Source organism: Neomonachus schauinslandi, chromosome 13, assembly GCF_002201575.2.
Source record: "Neomonachus schauinslandi chromosome 13, ASM220157v2, whole genome shotgun sequence".
NCBI classification, from domain to species: Eukaryota; Metazoa; Chordata; class Mammalia; order Carnivora; family Phocidae; genus Neomonachus; species Neomonachus schauinslandi.
This window is the reverse complement of record NC_058415.1, coordinates 56,944,446-56,967,592: the sequence shown is the minus strand read 5'-3', so window position 1 is coordinate 56,967,592 and position 23,147 is coordinate 56,944,446. Positions and strand designations below refer to the sequence as shown.

General features: G+C 56.7%; 1 protein-coding gene across 2 annotated transcripts in view; it reads left to right on the top strand.

Moving 5' to 3' along the window:
- Positions 1-23,147, top strand: part of CNTFR (ciliary neurotrophic factor receptor) — a 38,292-nt gene that overhangs the window by 9,517 nt on the left and 5,628 nt on the right. For both annotated transcript variants that reach the window (XM_044920517.1, XM_021691375.1), the window contains exons 3-6: positions 10,783-10,867; positions 15,073-15,306; positions 22,072-22,189; positions 22,363-22,529. In XM_044920517.1, coding sequence (XP_044776452.1) covers positions 10,783-10,867; positions 15,073-15,306; positions 22,072-22,189; positions 22,363-22,529 — 604 coding nt within the window. The remainder of the gene's footprint in view (positions 1-10,782; positions 10,868-15,072; positions 15,307-22,071; positions 22,190-22,362; positions 22,530-23,147) is intronic.

Genomic DNA, 23,147 nt, shown 5'->3' with positions numbered 1-23,147 from the left:
CGGTAGCTCTGATGCCCTGACCATATCTCTGGGGATCCCAGAGGATCACAGAGAGCAGGGGAGGTAGAGAACACCCCTGGGGGTTAAGGGTTAGGCAGCTTCTGTGGGCCGCCCCCCACCAAGAGGAGGCTGGGAGGGAGGACTTGGCAGTTCTGTCCACCCTCCCTCCGCAGCACCTCCAGCACCACTTTAAAAACAGCTTTTTAATTTAACAAAGTGGATGAAAACCTGTTTTTGGAAATAAAAGATATCTGCTGTCTCCCAGGCTATCACTCAGCCCTTGCAGAGAGCCTCTCTCCCGGTTTCTCCCCGCTGCTGGTGGCTCCTTTCCTCTCTCTCTCTCTCTCTTTTTTTGTTTCTGCTCCGTGGCCCCCCAGCTTCCCCTTGGCCTCCCATTACCACCTCCCATATCAGCCTCCCTGGGAGTCTCATCGTCAGTCTCTCTGCATCTCCTTTTGTCTCTCCTTTCCGGGTCTCTCTTCCAGGGCTTGTCTCTCTCCTGAATCGTCTCTGTCTCCCAGCCTGTCTCAATCTCTGTCTCCCTTCCCCGCCCCCTTCTCCCCCAACCCCTGCTCTAAATGGGTCTATTTAAAACACCCGACGCTGCCAAGTCAGAAAAGCGTCTCCTGATAAAGCGCATTAGGCCGAGGGAGGGAGGGAGAGGGAGGAGGAGGGAGGAGGGAGCAGCGGGCAGATGGATTGATCCAAGCCTGTAACCCCATTAATCAGGCATCGTGGATCCTCCTCCCTCCTCCAGCTTCAGCCCCTTCTGAACTAAAAGCCCCTTAAATATTTATCACCCCTCCCCCATGGGGTGAGGGGAGGAGTGTGTGGTCCTTGGTGTGAGCATCCCCAGCTGTTTGGTGCTCCCCCCAGTGTGTTTACAGATGTGCACATGTGCTTATATGTGCACGCATGGGCGTGCATACCTAACAGGCCCAGGGCCCATCTTGTCTCCCTTCACCCCCACCGTAGAGTAGCCCTGGAATCTGACCTGGTTCTTGCCCTTCCTGAAGAGTTGGGCAAGCAGAATAGGGAGAACTCTGGGGTCATTTGGGGGTCCTCAGACCCCCCAAAGCGCAGTAACTGGAAGACTGGGTGGCACTGCACTATCATTCTCAGAGGGCAAGAAGGTGAGCTGGGGTCCAATGTCCAGATTCCCCCAGATTCCCAGAGCAAGAAGTAACTTGGGGAATAGAACTGGGGACTCCATGCTCCTGAAGTGCACAAAGGTAACTTGGAAGCCTGGCTGAAGTTCTCCCTTTATCCTCAAAGGGTAGGAATAAGACCTGGAGGTGGGTTTGGGGGCCTCCCTTTAAACTCAGAAATTTAGGGACTTGACCTGGGCCTGGGTGGGGGTCGTCATCACCCCCAGAGAGTAGGAAGATGGCCACTCTCTGGGGTGATGTGGGATTGGGTCCCACATCTCATGGCTTATTGATCCCCCCTGGCTGCAGAGGTGTCAACCCTGAGAGGAGAAGGGGTCCGTCGGAGTTGGCCTGAGGCAACTTCGCCCTGGGCTGGGGGAAGGGAGGCCCTGGCCGCCCTGGGCGTGAGGAGGGGCCCGGCTCTGAGCCGAGGGTCCCTTCCCCCTCTCCTCCCCCAGCATCAAGTGCCACATCTCCTCCTGACTCAGACAATTAGATTCAAAGGATGACCTCACTGCCTGCCGTCCCTCACTCGCTCCCTCTGCTAGCTCGCCTTGCTCGCTCGCTCGCTCGCTCGCTCGAGGCGCGCTCCTTCCTCCCCTCCTCCCGTCCCGCTCGCCGCCTGCTCGCTTGCTCACAGCTCAGCCCGGCCCCTAGCCCGGCCGCCCGCCCGCCCGCCCAGACTCCCGGTGTTGTTCCGGGGGTTTCCTACCCCCCGGGCCGCCCCGGGCCTCCTGGGCCCCAGCCCCGGGGGGCCCGATGCCCGCGGGCTGCCTGGCGGACCCACGGAGCGCCGGAGGCACCGACGGGGCGCCTGCGCGGGGACCCAGGTCAGTGGCGGCGCGGCCGCGGGGCCGGAGAACTTGTCACCCCCACCGCCGCCGCTGAGACGCCCCCGCCCGCGCCCGCCCTCCAGCCCGCCTCGGAGCTTCCCGCTCCTTTCTCGGCCCCCGCCCCCCCGTGGCTGCTCGGCGCGCTCCCCCTGCCAAGCTCTCTCTCTTCTCTTTCCCCCCCCCCCCCACCCAGCCCCCCTGCCTCTGCAGCCGGTGGGAGGGACTGGGACTTCCTGAGGTCCCAGGGATGGGGCCGGGGCCCATTGGCTGCCATCGGCCCAGGCCTCTGAGAGAGGAGGGGGCTCTGGCAGTGTCCATTGGCCTGGGGGAGGGGACCACCACCTGGGTGGGAAGGGGGCTACCGAGAGAGAGGCCCAGGGTGTGGGGGTGACATCTACACAGAGGGGGATGAGCTCTTGATATCTTTCTTTTCTCACATCCTGTGGGCCTCTTGCCTGGCTTCATTTGTCCCCACCTCCTAGCAAACTTTAGTCCCCACTGCCTAGTTTCATTTGGTCCCCACAGCTTGTGTTCTTTTGGGCCTGTCACCTGGTTTCCCTAGACACTGCTGCCTGATTTCTTTTGTTGGCACTGTCCGCTCTCCTTAAGTCCCTATCACCTGGCTTTATGGGATTGCCCTACCTGGTTTCCTTACATCGTGTCTGGTCTGTCCGGCCTGCCCGGTCTGCCGTCTGGTGTTTGCTCCCCTGCATGGCTTCCTTGGAACCTGTCATACTCCCTTTAGGATAGAGCATCAGGGCCCAAACGACACCTGGAGTGGTAAGTGGTAAGGATGTCAACAGCATTGCCAGTTGTTCCCGGGTTGGGCCTGGCCAGCACAGCTTGGATTCCATTCTGCCTGGACAGCGACTCAGCTTCCTTTCTTGTGATGGGGGGCAGGGCTACAGGGTCCAAGGACACTTCAGGATTCTTGTCCTCAGTGATTGGTTAGAGGAGCACTGGCTTGGCCAGTGCTGTCCCCATCTCTCTTTGGGCCTGACAGTAATGACAGGGCCTTGGCAGGGGCTGGGGGTTGAGGTCTGGGCCACATCTCCTTCTCCTTACCTTGCCTCTTGCAGCCAAGCCTGACAGGCAGGTGCACTCTAGATAGTTGTGGGCACAGAGAGGATTTGAAGAGGTTCGGGATCACACAGCAGGTGGCTAGGTTGAGCGCTGTTGCTGACTCTCATCCTGGAGAAGAGGGGTTGCTGCGGGGAGGCAGGAGGGGCCCTGGGGCGTGGGCTGGTTTCTGGGCGTCTCTGGCTCCTGCTACTACCAGTGCCACCCCTTCACCCAGGGGCTTCCTCACCCCACCCACCCTGTCTGGCTGGGTCTGTGCTTACTCCCAAATGCTGGGAAAGCAGGGCCAGGGGAGGAAGGGGCCATCTAGGAAATTATCATATCTCCTTGCTTTTTAAGGACCAACAAATTTCCTCCTTCCCTTTTCCTTCCTTCCTTAGGCCACCCTGAGCTTTAGCCTCCACCCCTCCAAGTGCAGCCTGGGCAATCTGAGGTCCCAGCAGGGAATGACTGCTGTGAGTGTGTATCTTTGTATTTCCCACTGCTGGATGTGGGAGCATGAGAGGCTGAGGGTGGCTGGGGGACTCTGGGTTTCTGAAGGTGCGATGGTATCTATGTGGAAGATAGACTGCTCCGAGTGTGGGATGGCATCCATATGTGAGACTGTGACCGTTTTGAGTGAGCGCGTGTGAGAGTCTGCGTGTGTGACTGTAATACGTGTGTGCACGCACAGCGTGTGCGAAGCTGTGGCCGTGGGTGTCCACGTGGGAGGCCGAGATGTGTGGTCACGGTGGTGAACTCTGAGTGCCAGTGTCTGTGAGGCCGCCTGGGTGTGTCTGCGAAGCTCTGGCCGTGTGTCTGGGGAGGTAGGGAGGGCTTTGGGGAGCTCTGCCAGCAGTAGCGAGAGTCCAAGTGTGGGCTACATCTCGGGGAGAAGTGTGACCCAGGTGCCGTGTGACCCTGAATTGCTGGTGTGTGTGTGAGCATGTGTGCGCACATACTCAGGCCTGTGTTTGCCCATCAGGAACAGATTGCTCTGGCTTCCCCACTGCGAGGAGGGAGAAGGCGGGGGGAGGATGGCTTGCTTTTGCCCAGCAGCCCAGAAGCTTCCTCAGAAGTAGTGTGTGCAGTGTGCATGCATGCTAGGGGGGCAGGGACAACGGGACACTGTTACGTGAAGACAGGCGAAGTTTCTGTCCCCCCGCCCCCACAACTCTAGCTCTGTCAGAAAGACCATCTTCAGTTCTTTTTGTTAGAAACCAATGTTTCATATGCAGTGCCGCCCCCCCCACCCCACCCCTGTGTGTGTGTGTGTGTGTGTGTGCGCGCACGCGTGCGCACGCTTGCAAGCATAGGCCTTTGAGGGTGTGTCGGCACCATAGCAGTGATGGGGCCAGGGGTGGGGTGTAGTGAGAGATGCTGAGGCAAATAGGTCTTTGTCCCAGCCCCCGAGTCTGCAAAGCTATTCTGTCCATCTTTCTCTCTTCATGGAGGGCCTGCAGCCTCCTTCTCGCCCTGCCTCATCAGCTGGGAGGCCCCCCCCACCCTCGCCTGGGAGGTCTCATTCAACCCTTTACTCTGCCCATCCCCCAGCAATGAATGGGAGTTCTTCCAGCTGTCTAACCTCCTGCTGTAGTGGTTTGTCCATCCAAGAGGAGCAGTCCCCACTCCCTGCATACTTAACCTGACTGGTGCATGGCCCTTTTCTAGGTAGAGGGGTCCTCCCAATTCTTCTAGAAGCCAGAAAAGACCCTGGACTGGGGCTAGGGGCTACGGGATTTGGTGCTTGTGAGCCAGGTTCTGTGAAGTTGTCTAGAGCCCATGTACCCATAGGGAAGATAGGCGCTTATCTGCTCCTTCTTCTTCCCCATTTGAAGGGCAGGGGACTGGTCCAGATGACTTTCGAGGGAGAAAGCCCAGACCTTTTGCACCTGGAGGGTTGCTTAAGCCCAGGCCTGCATATATGTGCGTATATAAGCCCATGCCAGGTCCGCAGACAGCATGCAGGGCCCTGAGTAGGGCTCCACATTGTGGGCATGGGCTGGTAGGATTCAGATTCCCACCTCCCCCAGGCACCTCCCCGCTGCCCAGCCAGGCCCATCATGGGAACGCCCCAGGCTCCCCCCACAACACGCCTGCACACACGTGCAGCAGGGCATGCACATGCTGATCTCAGGGTCCCCACGGTGCAAGAGGCTGGAGGTGGGGGGTTTGAGCACTCAGAGTCCGGGCTGCTGCCAAAATCCATTGGAATCTTGTCCCCCCCAGGCCCCCATCTCCGGCTGTGGAGGTCACAATAGCAGGTGCGGATACCCACTCCCCCCCCAACTCATTCACATTGGGCCGCCTCCTTTTCCACAACCTCAGCCAGCGGCTGGAGCTGGGGGACTGCTCCCCCTGCCTCCCTCCTGGCCCCCCTCCCACTGGTGCTGAGCTTCTCCTGCCCCCTTCTGTGGGGGGAGACGGGGGCCTACATTTGGGTGGGGTCCTTTCCCCTGAACATTGGGGCTTGACCCTGGAGTGGGTGGACATGTGGTAACCCAGGAGGAGATAAGGCTTGAATCCTGAACCCAGGCACGGCTCCTATGCCCCTCAGTGTGGGGGCATCAGTAGCTGGGAGGAGGGCCAGGTGTAGATTCAGAGAGAATGAGCCAGAGACAAGAAACTCAGAGATAGGAGGTAGAGACACCACAGGGAATGGGAGCCTGCCCAGTGGCCAGCCAGCCCCGGCCCCAGGAGCTGGCCCCTGACCCAGGCCCGCCCCCCCCCAGTGGGGGGTCTGCTGGGCCAGCTGCCAGGGGCCAGACCTCCCTCCTCAGTCTATATCCCCCCCCAACACTCACACACCCTCTGGACTGCTCAGGCCTCTGCCCCCGCCCCCACCACCCACGCTGTCCAGGCTGCCTAGGCCTGGTGGGATCTGGGGGCCTCTTGGTCTCAGCCCCTCCTCCCCCTCCCGGAGCTTCCAGCCAGCCCTGACTGTCCCTCCCAGGCTCTCCCTCGGCCAGTGCTGCTCCTCCTTGCCCACCACATCATTGTCTCTGTCTCTGCCCTCGCTCTCTCATTTTCTCTCTCTACCTCCAAGTGAAGGTGTCTCTTTTCCTTGCTCTGCCCTAATTCCTCTGCAGGTCTGAGGCCTCTAGAGTTTCCCAGGCTTTTGAGTCACTTAGTCCATGCTGTGTCCTGTCCTGTGTTCTTGCCTTTTCTCGGGATGGGTCCTCTACAGCTGTTGTGGGGAGAGGGGAGGGGGCGAGGCCCTGGGACAAAGTGTCTTTTCCCTCACACTGAGGGATTCTGGAGTCGGGGGTTACCGAGGCGGACTAGAAGCTGTGGAGATGTCACCTTGGCCATGCTATGGGTTAGATGCCCTCCCACAGATATGAATGTTCCTGACCTCACCCATCCCTGTTGGGGTGGGTAGTGTAGGCCGGTGACTTTGGTCGGATTTCAATTTTGGGGCATACCACAAGGGCCTCCCTGTTCATTCATTCTTCAGACCAAATTGAGCCTACCTGACCCTCAGCACACCCACCCCAACTAACGCCCTGAAGTCAGAACATACTGTTGCACATCAACACTCACACACAGTTAGAGCTGGGCCCCAGCCAGTGGTGCTCAGAATCTCCCACTCCTACTCTGGATGTGGCAGGGATTCCTGAGGGCTGGGCCTCTGTAACCTTCTGCAGGGATTAATAGGAGCTCTCCAGACTCACACCTCCCCATCCTCAGGTCGTGCCTTCAGCTGGTCAAGGGGTGAGGGTTGGGGGCACAAGGCACCTGGGACCTTGCTGGGGCTGGCAAGAGGGGTCTTGGGCCCTGGATCTTAAGCCAGACTCAGAAACTGAGTAATTGAGGTCCCTAATCTGGAGCCTGTCACTGTCTGTCAGCGTTCCTGCTAGTGATTGCCAGCCTCTGTGGTGCCACTGTTACTGTGGGCCGCTGTTATTCTGTGTGACCGTCCATGTTACTGAGTCTGACTGTCGGCATCCCTGTGTTACTGTGGATGCACCGTCATTGTAACTCTCTGTGACTGTCCATTTCATTGCATCTTTGATTCTGGGGTTATTGTCACTGTGATTTTGTCTGTGTCAACACGTGTCATTGCCCCATTTGTTGGTGTCATTATTTATGACTGTCACTCACTACATTGTCACTATAATGACTGTCAATATCCCGATGTGCCATTGTCAACTATACACATGGGTCATTTTCGCTGGGTGGTGTTCTCACTGTGTAATGGTGTCTTTGTCACAGTCGGACAGTGACAGTAAATTGGGGGCCCAGGATTTGTCTCTTGATGTGTCACCTGTGTGTGTATAGTGAGGTTCTGTGTCAGGAGAGGTGCTGAGCTCCTTGTGTTAACAGGGGGTGTGGGCTGCTAGGTACTGGCCTCCTGTCTTGTTGATGAGTGCCCTCTGTTGCCTCCTCATTGTGGGGCTGGGGCTAGAGGCCAGGCTGGCCCGTGCAGGGGGTCTACAGAGAGCTTCAGCCAGTTTGCATAGCCCCTATCTGAGGCTTTATGGGATTTATCCTCCAGATCTATCCCAGAGCCATGGGGTGTGGACTTGGAAAATTCTTGGGGAGGATGCTCTTTGCCCTGGGATGGGTGGCCCGAGGTGAGCTAGGGCAGGGTGGAGATAGAGCCTGGATGCCTCTGGCCTCAGCTTCCCTACCTGGGAATGGACCCAGCTGGGACTCTGAAGGAAGGGAGGAGTGAAATTGGCTTGGGGTTTTCTGGATCTGCAGGGGCAGAGATGGGGTGGGGTAGGTGGGGTTTTAGTCTTCCCTTATTCCCTGGGGGCTGCACTCCTGGATCGCCAGGGAGAAGCCCGACAGCCTCCAGGAAGGCTGCACTGACACCATCCTCCCTTAGCACTGGAGGAGCTAGGTGGGCTTAGAGAGATGCTCTAGGATGGGCACAGAGACCCTCTCTGGATCTGTCCCTTTCTCTGTCCTTGAATCTCTGCCCATCCCCTGTTGTCCTCATCTCTCTTCCTGGGTCTCTTCTCCCATTTCTCCCTAATTTGGTCTCTACTTGTCCCCCGGGTCTTGGCTCATGGCTTTCCTTCTCTCTTGGCCTCTTTCCTCCCCCCTCCTGGGGTCTCTGCCTTTTCTGGGTGCCCCCAGCCATGCAGTGTCTGTTTCGGTACCCCATCCCCCACTCTCTGCAGCACTCGCTCTCGGCAGCGCCCGTCTCCCATGGCTGCAGCCCCGTTGGCCCAGGGCCCGGCCCTTACAGTAACTCATCGGGCTGATGGAGGCGACTTTGATGAAGAAGCTATCCCTCCCCCTGAGGGGGCCTGAGTGTGTGTGTGTGTGCATGCGTGTGCATATGCGCGTGTGTGCGTGCGCGCTTATATGCAGGCACACTCGTGCCAGGCTGTCTTCTTGCCCCTGCACCCCAACGGGGACAGGAAGGAGCTGGGAGCAGAGGGCCACCCTGTCGCTCTTCCATCCTGTGATCCAACCTTGCTCCCTTCTGCCTCCCCGGGCCCTAGTTCCTGCCCCCACGTAGTGGGCAGTGGGGCCTGGCACTGACGTAGAGTATCTTCCCGGCTGTGAGGAGAAAGGCACGGACAGATGGCAGAGGTGGTGGGGGAGCGTCTGAGGCCTACCTGCAAGGGTTGAGGTGGGGAACCAGGTAGGCCTGTAGCCTCTTGCCTGCCTCTCTTTTTCTCTCCCTCTCCCTTCCTCTCTCCCTTCCTCTGAATTCAGACAGTGCCTGGGTTCATTTTCTGGCCCCACTGCTCGCTGACTGTGATGTTGGCCATCGTCTTCACCTTCTAGGCCTGAGGAGTAGTTGAAGATAGGGGAGTGGCTGAGGGTCAGGAGGAGCCAGGCCAAGTGGTAGCTAAGGCCCTGGGAGTCCCTGAAGTGGGAGGGGCAGCCAAAGCCACCTGGGGCCTAGAGAGATAAGCTGTGCCAGGGAGGGGCAGGAAGAGCACCTGCTGCTTGGCTGGAGGAAGCCAGGTGCAGAAGGGGGGCCTTGCCTGGTGAGGGCGAAGTGTCGCCACAGGCAGGCCGGAGCCCTGTCCCGTACAGGAGCCCCCGGAAGTCAGATTCTCTCCAGTTCTCCCACTCACTGCTGCAGGCTGACCCCCACATTTGTCTCCTCCCTGCTGTAGCTCCGTTTGCAGTTTCTCTGGCAGTCCTCTGGCTGTGTGTCTGGCTGTTTGTCTGGCAGTATTTCTGACAGTGTCTCAGGCTGTGTCTGGCAGCGGGTCTGTGTGTCTGAGTGTCCCTGGCACTGTTTTCAGTGGTGTGGATACTTCCTGACTGAGCATCTGGCTATGTCTCTGGCTCTCTTTCTAGCTGTTTTTTTGGGTGTATGCCTGTTTGTGTCTATCAGTTTCTCTGGTATTTCTCTGCTTGTGTGTCAGGCAGTTTCTCTGGCAGGGTTTCTGACAGTGTCTCTAGTCCTCTTGCTATGTCGCTCATGGTTTCTGTGCCTGTGTTTCTTGCTCTTTCTCTGTGGGTAGGTCTGCTCGCATCTGGCTGAGCCTTTTCCAGTATTTCTGGTGCACCCTTTGGTCCCGTGTCAGTCTTTCTCTGACCATGCCTCTGCCTGTTTATCGGGTCATAGCTACCCGTTTCTCTGGCTTTATCTGATGGTGCCTCACACAGTGTCTCTAGTGTATCTCCTGCTGTGCGTGGAGCTCTTTCCCTGGGACTCTGTGTGGTTGTTTGGGGCAGCGTCTCGGCTGTGGGTCAGGGTGTATCTCTGACAGTACTGCTCACCCTGCTTGAGTGTCTGGCAGTATTCCTCTCTAGATCTCTGTTTCTGTCTGGTTGACGGTTCCCCTCTCACTTCACACTGGGGTAGGAGAGAGTCATATTTGAGGCTTTTTTCCTGCGGGAAATAGTTATTTCCCTGCCCTCCGGCGTGATCATGTGTTGGGGGGAGAGTGGGGGCAGGCAGGTGGATCGACCCCATGAAGCAGGACACAGATGAGGGGACCCCTGGATCCATCCTGGCTTCTGGGGACATCCCGACTGTGCTGCGTGTACCTGCAGAGGTGTGTGTAGACACGACGCACATCTGGGCTGAGGGTCTCAGGCTCCTGGGGCATGTGTCTGGGGTGGAGGATGGCCTGGGGCCCCTGCCAAGGACTTACATGTGAAATGCCCTCCTTCTCTCATGGTCATTAGGTCATTGTACACTAAAGCAAGAGCCATATCTGACCTTGGTGCCCTGCTGCTGTGAACATCCCAGAGCCCAGGGGCAAGGCTCACGGAGAGGTGGGGGTACAGATACAGGTGGGGGTGCAGATTCGAGGGACTTCAGAGCATCGGGGTTTCAGGCTCTCTCCCCAGGAGCACAGCAGGGGGCCTTCCATTCAAGGCAATTTGGAGAAATACAGACCTCCTGTTAAGTTCAAACATTACCCTTTCGGTTTGCAGTGCTTATAGCTAATTAGCCAACCTCACCAGTAAAGTTATTTTTTTTTTTTTTAGAAAAATGGCCCTAGCATTACCAGTGTTCCATAACTCATCCGTGGTTGACTACATCCTGCAACCAGCAGCCTTAGTGAACAGCAAACCACTGTAGGTTGCCTTCTACCATCTTAGCGAGCCTTTGCCTACAGATGCCAATAATGTTGCTTTCTGTTGCTCGAAAGAGAATCCTGAGCCCCATTAAGAAGGGCATTTGGGGTCAGGGTGCCCCTAGCCCTAGGGCTGGGATCTCCCAGTCTTGCCGGAAAACAGGGAGGGGCTCCCCAGGAGGTTCTTGCCTGGGCTGATGCTGCCCCTTCCCCCGCCACCCCCATTTCTCCCAGCAGATGGCTGCCCCTGTCCCGTGGGCCTGCTGTGCTGTGCTCGCTGCTGCCACCGCCGTTGTCTACACCCAGAGACACAGTCCTCAAGGTAAGTGCTGGAGGAGAGGATTCTGGGGGGCAGGGTGGTGTTCCCTGCTGACCCCCACCCAGAGCCGAGCATGAGCCCTCCTGGACACAGCTGTGTGTGTCCACCCAAGACCACACACCGGCATGTCCTGGCATTGTCACACACGAACACCCATGAGTCCTATGACACTGATATGCTGGGTGACCCACTGATGTCTTACACAGTCCTCCAGTCACTCCACGTGGTCTCGTGCTGATGGTATCTTTGGCTTGATGATCCATTCCTCTTCCCGCTAGAGTGGGTGTAGGGTACAGGCAGGTGGGATGGGAGTTGGGGGCAGCTAGGTGTAGGGCCCTGTATAGTGTCTTTGAAATGGGATCTCATTTGAAATGGGGGTTTGTGGGGGTGCAGTGGAAGGCACTGAGAGTGACAGAGGCCAAGACTACGTTCCCGTATCCTAGAGGAAGATGGAGACAGAGATGGTAGACTGAGAACAAGATGTGGGGACGGGCAGGGTGAGCAGTGGGAGAGGGCTGACACACTAAGGAAGGGGATAAGTCAGTCAGCTGGAATGGTTGGACGAGGCAGAGATTGGTCAGTCAGGCTGGACCATTGGCAGCCTCCTGCCTTCCCCCTACCATTTGTCCAGGGAGGGCTGAGTTCTTACTGCAGCCCACACAGCAAGAAGCTGCCCCCCTGCTGGGAAGCAGGTGCGCTCTTAACTTGACCACCAGCGCTCAAACTGCATTTGAGGCAACACCTCACATGGCTACATCAGCATAAGGTCTGACCTCGAAACTCCTCAAACACGCTCTGAGGTGTAGGGAGCTCTCCCCTTGGATGGGTCCTGCCCCCCGCCACCCTTGGCTGGGTTGGCTAGAGGCAGAGAGGGTGGGGGCACTTCTGGGGCCCAGGCGCAGAGCACACCTTGCCACCCTCAAGGCTGTGGGTTCAAGGAGGGCAATGAGTCAAGGCTCCTGTGCCTTCTTCCTTGAGAGACCGACACTGAGACCCGGAAAGGGCCTAGCCCACCCCAGGGCTACTCCCCAGTGGGCAAGGAGTGAAAGGACCACCAGGCCAGCCCATTAACCCCTGCCTGCAGTCAGTCTGTCTTGGGCTTGTGTGCTGATCTCACCTGCTTGGACCTGCCAGTGGCCATTCCCACCGGCTTGGCCCCTGCCCTGTATTACGGGTAAAGGCAGAGCACGTGTGACCAGGGGCTTGAGCGTTAAGTCTGCATCTCTGAGAGTGTCTAACTGTCCTTGTCCATTAAGGCTGTGTTCTTGTGTGGATGAGACCATGTCCCTGTTTGGATGCATTTCTCTGTGTGACTGTATTCTTGGGGGCTGTGCCCTGTGTGTGACATTATCTATTTATGTGTGACCATGCTCTTTGTGGGGCTTTGTCCTTGTGGTCGAGACTGTACCCTGTGTGGTGGTTTGATAGTTTCTCTCTGTTTCTGTCTCTTTGCATGTCTGTGTCCCTGTTCAGTTGTCTCCCTGCTGGGAGACTGTGCCCTTATGTGTAAGTGTGCCTTTGGGTGACATTCCCTCCCTGTGCATGCGTGTGATCATCTTGTACTAGGTGTTAACCGTCCCTGAAGTGGGACCGGCTCCCTGTGTAACTGTGACCTTGTGGACAGTTGTTCTGTGTGTGTTTGTTCTTCTTGTGGTGACTGTCCTCATCCTGTGTGTGTGGCCATGTGAAGTTGCTTAGGATGCCCGGGGGGACTGTTTCCGGCATGTGGTCCCCATGTGAGCCCGTGTGCACAGGTGTGAGGGAGCCGTCAGCTCTGTCCTTCTGTGTTCTCCATGTCCATGACCTCATCCTGTCTCTGTCTCTCATACTGGCTTCTAACAACCTTTTCACAGCTGATTCCTTTGGAGCATTTGTCACCGCGTCAAGGCCAAGAACCCCATCCTCCCCCTGCCGCTTGATTTAATTTCCGAAATGGACAGCACATCAGTAGGGGCACCCACGGGGCGGGAGGAGAGCTGTCCAGAGACAAAGGATTAAATCATTGCCATCTCTGGAGCTGTTGCACGGCTGTGTGTATATTGCCGTTGTTGTGTTACTGTAGCATTTGTGACAGTGTGTGTCTTGCGTGATTGTCATGTCATGTTGCCCCCTCTACCTCTGCATTGTGGCCTGTAGTTGTCTTCTGTCATTGCGTTGTCATGTCTTCCTTCCTGCCCTGCCCTTACATTGTTGGTTTGTCATTGTCACGTTGCATTTCTGTTTCCTTTGTGAGGCAGACAGGGTGATTTGGGAGCGTTATCCCATTGTCATTATATTTGTTGTGCTCTTGGGTGGCTGTACCTGCCCCACAGTATTAAAGAACCACACTGGGTCCAAGTTAGTTCTGAGCTGCTGTTGGTCAGTGTTGCCGTGTTGCTGCTGGGACCATGGTGGCCACACCCCCTCCCCTACGGTCAGTTTTCAGCCTCCTCCTCAGGCAGCTGGATGCAGAGTCTGTGCTAGTGGGGGGGGGGGGGGGGGAAGGGTTCAGAGAGAGGGGCTTGGCATGTTTCCTGGAAGCTCCAGGTTTTGACAGGGGAGGTTGGAGGGGGGCTCAATGGCTAGGGCTGGTGGATTGGGGGAGCTCTATGGCTTGAGCCTTGGACACTGGGCCTCTGGTCAGGGGGAGGCCCCCATTCAGTCTCTGGTCCTGCCTCACAGCTGTGGCCTCCAAGGCCCCCAGCCACCGCCCTTCTGCCGTTCATCCTTTGTTTGGCTGGTCCCAGGCCCCACAGACCAGTGGTCAAGGCTGGCTGGGTTTCCTGCTTCCCTCTCCTCCAACGGGGGACAGGGATCGAGAGGCTCAGAGAGGGGCAAGACAGAGGCAGGCAGCGGGAGAGAAACCTGAAGACACGGAGAGAACCTGGCACAGGAAGAGTGACAGAGGCAGCAAACAGGGACAGATGTTCCAGCACAGAGAAAAGCAGTACTGGGGAGGGGGCTGCGACGGAGGGAGCGGGGTGGCTGGTGGCATAGGGGGATCCCTACCCCCTGCAGTCCTGGTGGTGTTAACAAGTCTAATTAAGAGGCCACTGGCCCAAGTTAATTGGCTTGTTAACAGGAATTGCCTCTGAAAATCCCCCAACTCAGCAGGGTGGCTCTCCGGAGGGGAGATGTAAGCGAGTGTTAACGAGGGATTCCGCAGCCCCCCCCCCCCCCCCCCCCCGCCCCCCCCCCCCCCCACTTTGCACTCTTCCCCTTCCACCCTCACTCCACAGATCTGGCCAAGACCAGGGAAGCATCTGTCCTTCCAGGCTTGGGGGGCAGGATGAGGAATGAGGAGATTCGATTCGCATCACCCAGCTCTGCATGCCTGCCCCTCCTCTGGAGATCTGTGTCCTCTTCACCTCCCCCACCTAGTGCTGCCTCTCAACAGGTGATCCCTCCCACCCTTCCACTCCAGTCTCCTGGGTTCAGTCCATCACGCCTGGGTTGCCGAGGCCAGGGCTGGGGTTTGCTTTTGGCTCTGACAGGCCCCTCCTGGGGGCAGGAGAGGAACGGTCAGAGAGCTCTCTCGGCCCCAGCACTCCCCTGCACGCCCCCCAATCGCAGCAGTTCCTGTCTCACAAAGTTGATAGCTGCCAGGAGTTCTCTAGGGCTCCCATCCTGGATCTCCCTTCTGCTGCTGCCCGAGCCCTGGATGGTGGAAGCGGGGGCAGGTTAGGGGCAGCTTGTCAGGGCGGTCAGAGTGGGAGGGAGAGAGGCAGGACAGGAGACAAAGATGGGGACAAGAGACAGAGAAAGGAGTCCAGAAGTAGGGCCCCTCAGCTCCAGCTTGCCTGGGTAGCAGATATCAGTGGTTAGGGCTGGGCCTCTAGGTGGCAAGAGGTTAGGGTCACGGGGGTCAAGAAAACCTCTTGCAGGACCTAGTGACTGGAGGTGAACTGGGTCTTCACTGAGATTTAACCCCTCCCAGCACTCTACACAAACTTTCTCCCACACACATACACACCGAAGATCACCCATTCACACACAAAATCCGTAGACATGGGCGCGCGCGCACACACACACACACACACACATTCTGAGACGCTCACAGCCAGAGATAAATTTTAAAAGCTCATCTCCTGACACTCACACCATCAGACACAGAGCCTCTTGGCCTAGACTTTGCACTCAGAGGCTCTCATCTATGCACATTCACCTGGTGGTGCTGGGCAGGGCTGTGACCTGTCACTTTTGCCCTGTGCTCTCCCTGCCCCCCACAGAAGCACCCCACGTGCAGTACGAGCGCCTAGGTTCAGATGTGACTCTGCCATGTGGGACAGCAAACTGGGATGCAGCAGTCACATGGAGGGTAAATGGGACAGACCTGGCCCCTGACCTGCTCAACGGCTCTCAGCTTGTGCTCCATGGCTTGGAACTGGGCCATAGTGGCCTCTACGCCTGCTTCCACCGTGACTCTTGGCACCTGCGCCACCAAGTCCTCCTACATGTGGGCTGTAAGTGTTGCTCCCAACCCCTCATCTGACCGCCCCCCACTTCACTCAAGAGGATTGTCAGTGAGGCTTAGACCCTTGGCTCAGATCAAGTCCTCTTCCTTTGGGGGAGGGGGGGGGCTGCAGCACGCTGATCCTTGCCCTCTGGTCCTATCCAAGCCTTTTCTTCTGACCTCTGAGCCCAGTGTTTGCCACAGAGTCCAGACCCTGGGCATTTTGCACATGTATCCCACCCCCACCTCACCCGCGGAGGTCTGTGAGATCCAGAAATCATGTTCCCTGTGACAAGATGGGCAGAGGAGGGCTAGCAGGGCGTGATCCTTCCGGGGCTGGTAGGGAAGAATCCTACGGTCACAGCTCCAAGCTGGAGCGACCCCACTCCATTGTGTGCTCTCACAGGGGCTGGTTATGCAGGTAGAGGAACAGGTACTCTGGGAGGCTCCAGGGAAGAAAGAACACTTCCTGGAGTGGGGGGCACACGGAGATTGGGAAATTTGGAGGATACATTGACAAAGTCACTTCTGGCAGAGAGCTAAGTGTGACTATAGGCCTCAGAGGCTGGAAGGGTATGAAAGGGCCACTTGGGCTGGTGTAAATGGGGGAAGGGAGCTAAAGGAGGGGATGGGGCAAATCATGATCCTACAAGCTAGGGAGTGACTTGAGCAGGGTCATCATGTTCTTAAGAGATCCTTCTCATGGTAGTGAAGAGAGACAGGTTGGATGGCGGCAATGCCAGGGCAGGAAGGAGGCTGTTGCTGGATGCAGGGGAGATGATGAGGACGAGGGACCAGGGCATGGAGTCCCTCACTGGTTGGACCTCCAGGAGTTGGTGGTGGATTGGAGGTAGAGAGGACAGGAGCGTAGAGAGCAGGAGGGGTCAGGATGGCTAGTGCTACCAATCCCTGCAACAGAGGCAAGGTGGAAGGGTCAGTGGAGGAGAAGATGGTGTGTTCTGGGGGCACCTGTGTGGTTCAGTCAGTTCAGCGTCTGACTTTGATTTCCACTCAGGTCTTGATTCCAAGGTCCTGAGTCCAGGCCCTGTGTTGGGCTCCGTTGGAAGTGGAGCCTACTTAAAAAAAAAAAGATAGTGTGTTCTGTTTGGACAATAGTATGCAAGTCATCTTATTTTGGATTTCCCTAGAATCAGATCCCAAGATGAGAGTTTATATGCAAGTAGTTTATTTGTCAGGTGTCAGAAACGCCGTAAGGAAATGAGAAAGTGCTAGAAAAAGGAAGTTAAGGGGACCAACAAAGACGGAGTTATCCAGTTATCTTCTGGGCGACTGCAGCTTCGCCCTGTGAGAACTCTGAGAGCCCAGGCAGAACATGTACCTGGGAGTTCTCCCGCCTGGGCGGTGAGGGAGTTCAGAAGCTTATATACTGATTCTTGCCCATCCTTGGTTGAAGGAGTCTACCGGGGTGGGGGTGGGGATGCTTTAATTCCCCCCGCATTTTTGGCCTGATGCCTCAGCAGGCAATGCAGATTTTAGTGACCAATGAAAGCTCTTAGGCATATAACTACAGAAGAGGGCAGTAGGTATGGGCCAGGGATCTGTTAGGGCCTCACTGCCATCTGCTGTAGATATGTTGGGTTGGGGTCCTCAGGGGACAATGGGAACTGATGGCTGTAGCCAGTGGATCTGAGGGTCTGGGACTCAGGAGAGGCCTGGGCTGAGGATGGGATGAGAAAGGCCACGGAGGGGGTGAGATGGCCAAGGGAGAGAACTCTGGGATGAGAAGAGAAGAGGATCCAAAACTGGGCCCTGAAGACCATCACTTTATAAAGGGTTGATGGAGAGAAGTGAGCCACAAAAAGAGATAAGAAGGAGCCAACAGGAAGGTAGAGGGAAAAGGGAATGTGATTCAGAAGACAGGTTTGGAGAAGTTGCAATGAGGAGCTTATCAGTGTTGCTGAGGGTCAGCTGGACAGGCACCCACCAACAGAATATTCTGAAAATAGTTCCATTTCTTTTCTCCTTGAGTGAAAGATTCACGTTTCTCTGGCCTCATCCCATTTGGGGGATGCACCCCACTTTCTGAGGATGGTTTCTTTATTCCCTGGGAGCTGCTGAGAGGAGGAGATGCTTGGGACCTGATGCCTCCTGCTGAGACATCAGGCCAAAAGGACCTGGGAGCAGGCCCTTTCCCTGTTGTCAGGAGATTGGTATGGACAACCATGAGAAATGTTAGACCGAACATTGGTTGGTTGCTCATGGTCATCCACAAAACACTGACCCACCGGTGGGGTTAGAGGAGGGGTGAAAATATGTTTTGGTGGGGATATTCCTTTTCACACAAAAAAGCCTTCCTGTGTTTAAACTGAAAAGATGGCAATCATATCCAAGGGTCTTAGGTGCAAGCCAAGGGTGGAATGACCCCCGTCGGCCAGCTTGAGAAATACAGGACCAGCTTACCTGAGTTCTCCCTGGCCCACCACGAGGTTTGTTGACGTGGAACGCTCAACCTAGCCCCATGTCCTTACACACAGAAAAGTGCCATGGAAGAAGGATGAGACCAGTTTGACACCCCTGTCTTCTCAATTTGAGTCGTTGAAGTCCTTAGGACAAGGCTGGCCATGATGGCTGGGCCTTGGTGACCCTGGGCCCTATTCCTAATGACTTGATCTTTCAGAGGTCATTGGAGGGAAATTGGGTCTAGAAATGATGTCTGTAGTCTGTACCCACAGGACATGCCCACAGCTGCCCCGTTGTGACCAGACCCCAGACCCTTTATAGTGCTGACCACTCCCCAGACCCTGCCTGTCAGAGGAGAACTGGCCATGAATTGGCTATAGCATTAGTAACAGGTACTTATCTCTCGTTGCCTTATTTCCTTCTAAAGAGCTGGTCAGAGGAGCAGGGGACATTAATCATGATCGTCTCAGTCACTTTATATTAGTAACAAGAGACTGGGTTTGGCAACACTCAATATCAAATTATTCTTCTAGCCAGCGCTCAGAGGACAGGACAAAGATATCCCTGATTTGTGAGTCATTCAAGCCAAAAATTATTTAATATTTATCTTAAACATATAAGATTTTCATGTTTCTATTTCCAAGGGAAACTGATCATAAAAATATGCTGTTGAAAGTCCCCTTAACCAAACTGATCCCTGAACTGCTTTCTCCCAGTCCACCTTCCTGCCCTCCGCTCACAAACAGCTCAGAGGAGTCCTGCGCCCAGGATGATGAAAGGACCGCCCACATTAGGAAACAGGATCACCAGGTTACCTTTAGTAGCATCCTTTTGTTTACTAGATGCTGCTGATTCAGTGTCTTTCTGATTTTAAGCTAAAACAAATCAGAGTGATTTACTGATTTTAAATGGACGGTTCCTTGTCCAGTTTTTACATATCTGTATTTGATTGGTCAGGACAGGAACTCTGGAACCCCTGGTTCAGCACTGCTTCCCCCTCAGCTCTGTTTGGCTGAGAAGGAAAGAGCAGCTTGTGGATGAAGATGTCTGGGGGGAAAAAAGACAGGTGGGAGGCAGGAGAGGGGCATCTGGGAAGCCAGAAGTTGGGGTGCCTTGAGAGACATCATGAGATAAGGTTGGGACAGGCCAAGGGCTTTGATGCCAGACAGGAGGAGTATGGGTGGGGCCTGGGCAGGGCTGAAGCTGGAAGGGTCACCCTGCCCCGCCCAACCCGATCTGGCCTGGCCAGGGGTGTGGGCAGCCTGCCCCTCCTTCTCTCTGGGCCGGCCGGCAGGCCTCATGCGTGCCGGGGGCTCCAGCCCAGGCAGGCTGGCGAGGTGAGAGGAAAAACATGCGGTTTGGTGGGCTGGACATGGAAAAACAAGCCAATTAGGAGGAAAACAAACAAACCCTGGGCCAGCGGGGGCACACGCACACATGCACACGCATACATGGTCCCGCATGGGACCTGAGGTCATCCTGCCACAGGCTGCCACAGTCACGTGGGCATCTCAGGAGCCCCCACAAGGGGCAACTTGGGCTGCCTGGGCATCCAGGAATACGTCTGTATGCCCAGAGAATGACTGACACGTACCCACATGAGTTTTTGCTCACATACAGCCTCTAACATGTTCTCACATGGTGTTCGGCTCATATGTGTGGACACACTTGGGATTCTGGGCACTTTCCCACACCCACAGTTTGAAAAATACGTTCAGGCTTAAGCTTCATCTCCTGTATGGTGTTTCAGGTGTGTGGTCGTGCCGTCCCTGTGCTTCAGACGCGACGGCGGACTTCCACATGTTCTGAGAGTACCACCGCCCCTCGGCCATACCCATACAGGCAGTCTTGAAATCAAACAGCCTGCCCAGAGTCACACACAAATGCAGTGTGCAGTCACACACAGCCAGTTGCATGGTTACACAACTGCCCAGGGTTGCAGTCACACACATGAAGCCTCTCAGAGTTCACAACGACAGCCTCACAATTGCCATGTCTTAAAAACCGCTTCTTCCCCATCTTGCAGCATGCTCACAACAGGCCTGATCGCACACGGTCCCACAACCTCACACTTGGTCTCTCACAGCACCCCCACCTCCGCCCACCCGGCCCCTCAGCTGGGCTCCAGCTGCAGCAAGTTACTCCTTTTCTTCCTTTCTTTGTTTTTCTTTCCTCCTTTTCCCTCTGAGAAACCTGGTCCCTGTCAGGAAACCCAAGCCCTTCCCTATTCAGGGCCCAAGGCCAGGCAGGAGTAGCCAGATGACAGACAAAGCCCTGCCTGGCCCCCCGGTCCCCCATGACCTGCCCAGTCAGAGAGAGGAACTGGTTTGAGGGGGAGGCTGGTCTCAGGGGGGAGGATGGTCAGGGGAAATGGAGGGGACTAGTCAGTGGGGAGGCTGGCTGGTGGAGGGGGCCTGTGAGTCCAGTGCCATGGCCCGCTCTGCCCTCCAAAGAGTCCCAGGCAGCAAGGAGCTGACTCTGCAGACTTCAGTACCCACCCCACCCCCAGCACCCTTCTCCTTTGAAGCTGGGGTTAAGGGAGGGGTGGTGGCAGGAGGGGGGAGTGGAGGCTTCTCAGCCGACCTCGGAATGTCCTTTTCTCCTGGGGTGGCTGCCAACTCTGGCCTGGCCTACAGGCCCCCACAAGGCACTTCCTGTGTCCTTGGCCATCCCCCACCCCACCCCCATGCCTCTGTGTCCCTGGGCAGATAGGGAAGGGATATGAGAGGCACACAGTATGAACATGGAACAGACACAAGATGGACACAGGGCCAGGAAGGCTCCCCAGGGGAGGCAGACAGCAGTGGATGGAATGCAGGTTGCCCCTTGTGGGGGCTCAGCTGGGCTCTGGCTCTCCCCTGCAGGCCTGGGGCATAGAGCCACCTTTGCCCACAGCATAGCCCACTCTAGCTGCTACATACACCCAAGCTTCCCAGATGCCTCTCTGACCCTCTCATCTCTCCTGCTGCAAAGCCAGATTGGGCCCTGGGGGTTTGGCCCTGATACACATATACTTCCCACACACTGGACATGTACATGCAATCAGAGTCAGTCACAACCACGTGTACACTGTGGATGAAAGCCCACAGTTCCCCATGTGTCACCATGGCCACTCGACAAGCATAGACATGTACTCCCCCTTTCACAGTCCCTGGCTTATTGAACTGCCCCCCTCCCATTTCCTGTCCACCTGTCAGGCAGGGGGTGGGGCGGAGGGGGGGGACACAGGAGGGAGGTGTCAGTGTCCCTGGAGCCACTGACGGACATTCCTTGCCTGGGTCAGATCACAGAAGCTGCCTCCTTCCAGGAACCTGAGCCGGCTGTCCTCACGCCTTACCCAGTGCCTGAGGGTGGGACAGCTGGGCTAAGTGCTCACAGCAGCAAGAAGTGTGGTTAGATAGCAGAAAGGACTTCCCAAGTGTGTAATGTGGTCATGTAGGTGGTATCCCCATCCTGGGGTTTGGTCCCAGCTCTGGCTTGGCTGTGTGACCCCAGGCAGGTCTCTGTCCCTCTCTGGGACTCCGCATTCTGAATTGCAGGCTGCTGCTAACCAAGTAAAGGGCTTCTTAAAGGGTCTGTGGTGGAGGAGCTGGGGGCTAGGGCTTGGGTGACGTATACAGCAAGGGAATAGTAGCTTCCTCTCAACAGGCACATGCACACACATGCAGTCATATGTGAACACACATTCTGAGCCATGCACTAGATACTCCTGTATATGTACCCACATTCCATCGTGGGTCGTTCGTGTCGCAGAGACACGTGTGACACGTATACCCGTGCATGCAGACACCTACACCCGGATACGCATGTGCATACAGTGCTGTGTTCCTGTGGACCGCCAGGCTCGTCCTCATGTTTCTTAGTCTCTACTGGGGGAAGCCTGGGATGACTCTTCTCCAGGGAGTGCACCCTGATTATTCCAGCAACCAGAGGACCCAGTCAAGACAGCCCCTGCCCCCCACCCCCGCAGCCTCTGTTGCACAGTTTTTCTCTGTGAATGGACACAACGTGTCAGGAGATGTGGGGCTGGGGCCGATTCCCCCAGACATCACCTCCACCCTGTGATTGATGAGCTGAGGCCCGCAGCCCCCTGTTCCCCGCAGTTCCCGCCTCCATTGAGCAGGTGGGGGGGGCTCCCTCTTCATAGAGCCCTTGTTTTTCTTTAATTAAACATCTGGCTCTCTGCGGCCTGGGAAGCCTCAGAGCCTCGCTGACAGCCACCCCTCCCCAACCTCTGGCATAGCTGATGGCTTGAAGGGGGAGAGCTGGGGTCCTGGGGCCCACCTGTCCCCACACTAGTGCAGGGGACTAGGGGCTCCAAGAACACCCTGACCGTGCTGTCCTCACCCCCCAGTGCCGCCGCGGGAGCCCGTGCTCAGCTGCCGCTCCAACACTTACCCCAAGGGCTTCTACTGCAGCTGGCATCTGCCCACTCCCACCTACATCCCCAACACCTTCAATGTGACCGTGCTGTGAGTAGACTTGCCTGTGACCCGGTTCCAGCCCTGACCTCTCACCTCTCCTCCAGCCACCCACCGTGCCCTCGTCCAGACCCTAGCCCAGCCTTGGGCTTGACCTTCTCCCAGCCTCTGCCCCATCTGACCCTTGATGTTGGTAACAGTGCCTGGGCCTCACCCTTCCCCAGGCATGGCTCCAAAATTATGGTCTGTGAGAAGGACCCAGCCCTCAAGAACCGCTGCCACATCCGCTACATGCACCTGTTCTCCACCATCAAGTACAAAGTCTCGATAAGTGTCAGCAATGCCCTGGGCCACAACGCCACAGCTATCACCTTCGACGAGTTCACCATCGGTGCGTGGGGCGGGGGTGGTCCCTGCAGCATACTCCAGTGGGAGTGTGTCAGTGGGTGTGTGCCAGAGGCGTATATGAGCATTGGTGGGGACAGTCACGGGTGTGCCTGGGTACGTGGGGCATGTGTACATGTGTGTACACGTATTCATGGCACGTATATGCCTGTGAACATTTGAGTGAATGTCCTTTACCTGCAGGGGCCAAGAGACCTTTCCAGCAGCTCTTCCCCATCGTCTCTCTGGCTCCCAGAGTATACAGGAGGGGGAGGGGGGCAGGCTGGGCCAGACCCTTGTGCAGCTGCAGCCTCCACCCCCCCCCCCCATGCTAATGGCTTCCTTACGGCTTGTGATGAATGAGGTGTCAGAACAGGAGACAGGACTGGGACAGATACCGCCCTCACCCCCACCCCCACCCCAGCCAGACCCTCTGCTCCTGCCCCATCCCAGCCAGACCCCTTGCCTGCTCTTACCCCATCCCAGCCAGAAGCCAGACCCCTTGCCTTCCCCCACCCCATCCTAGCCAGACCCCTTGCCTGCTCTTACTCCATCCCAGCCAGAAGCCAGACCCCTTTCCTTCCCCCACCCCATCCCAGCCAGACCCCTTGCCTGCTCTTACCCC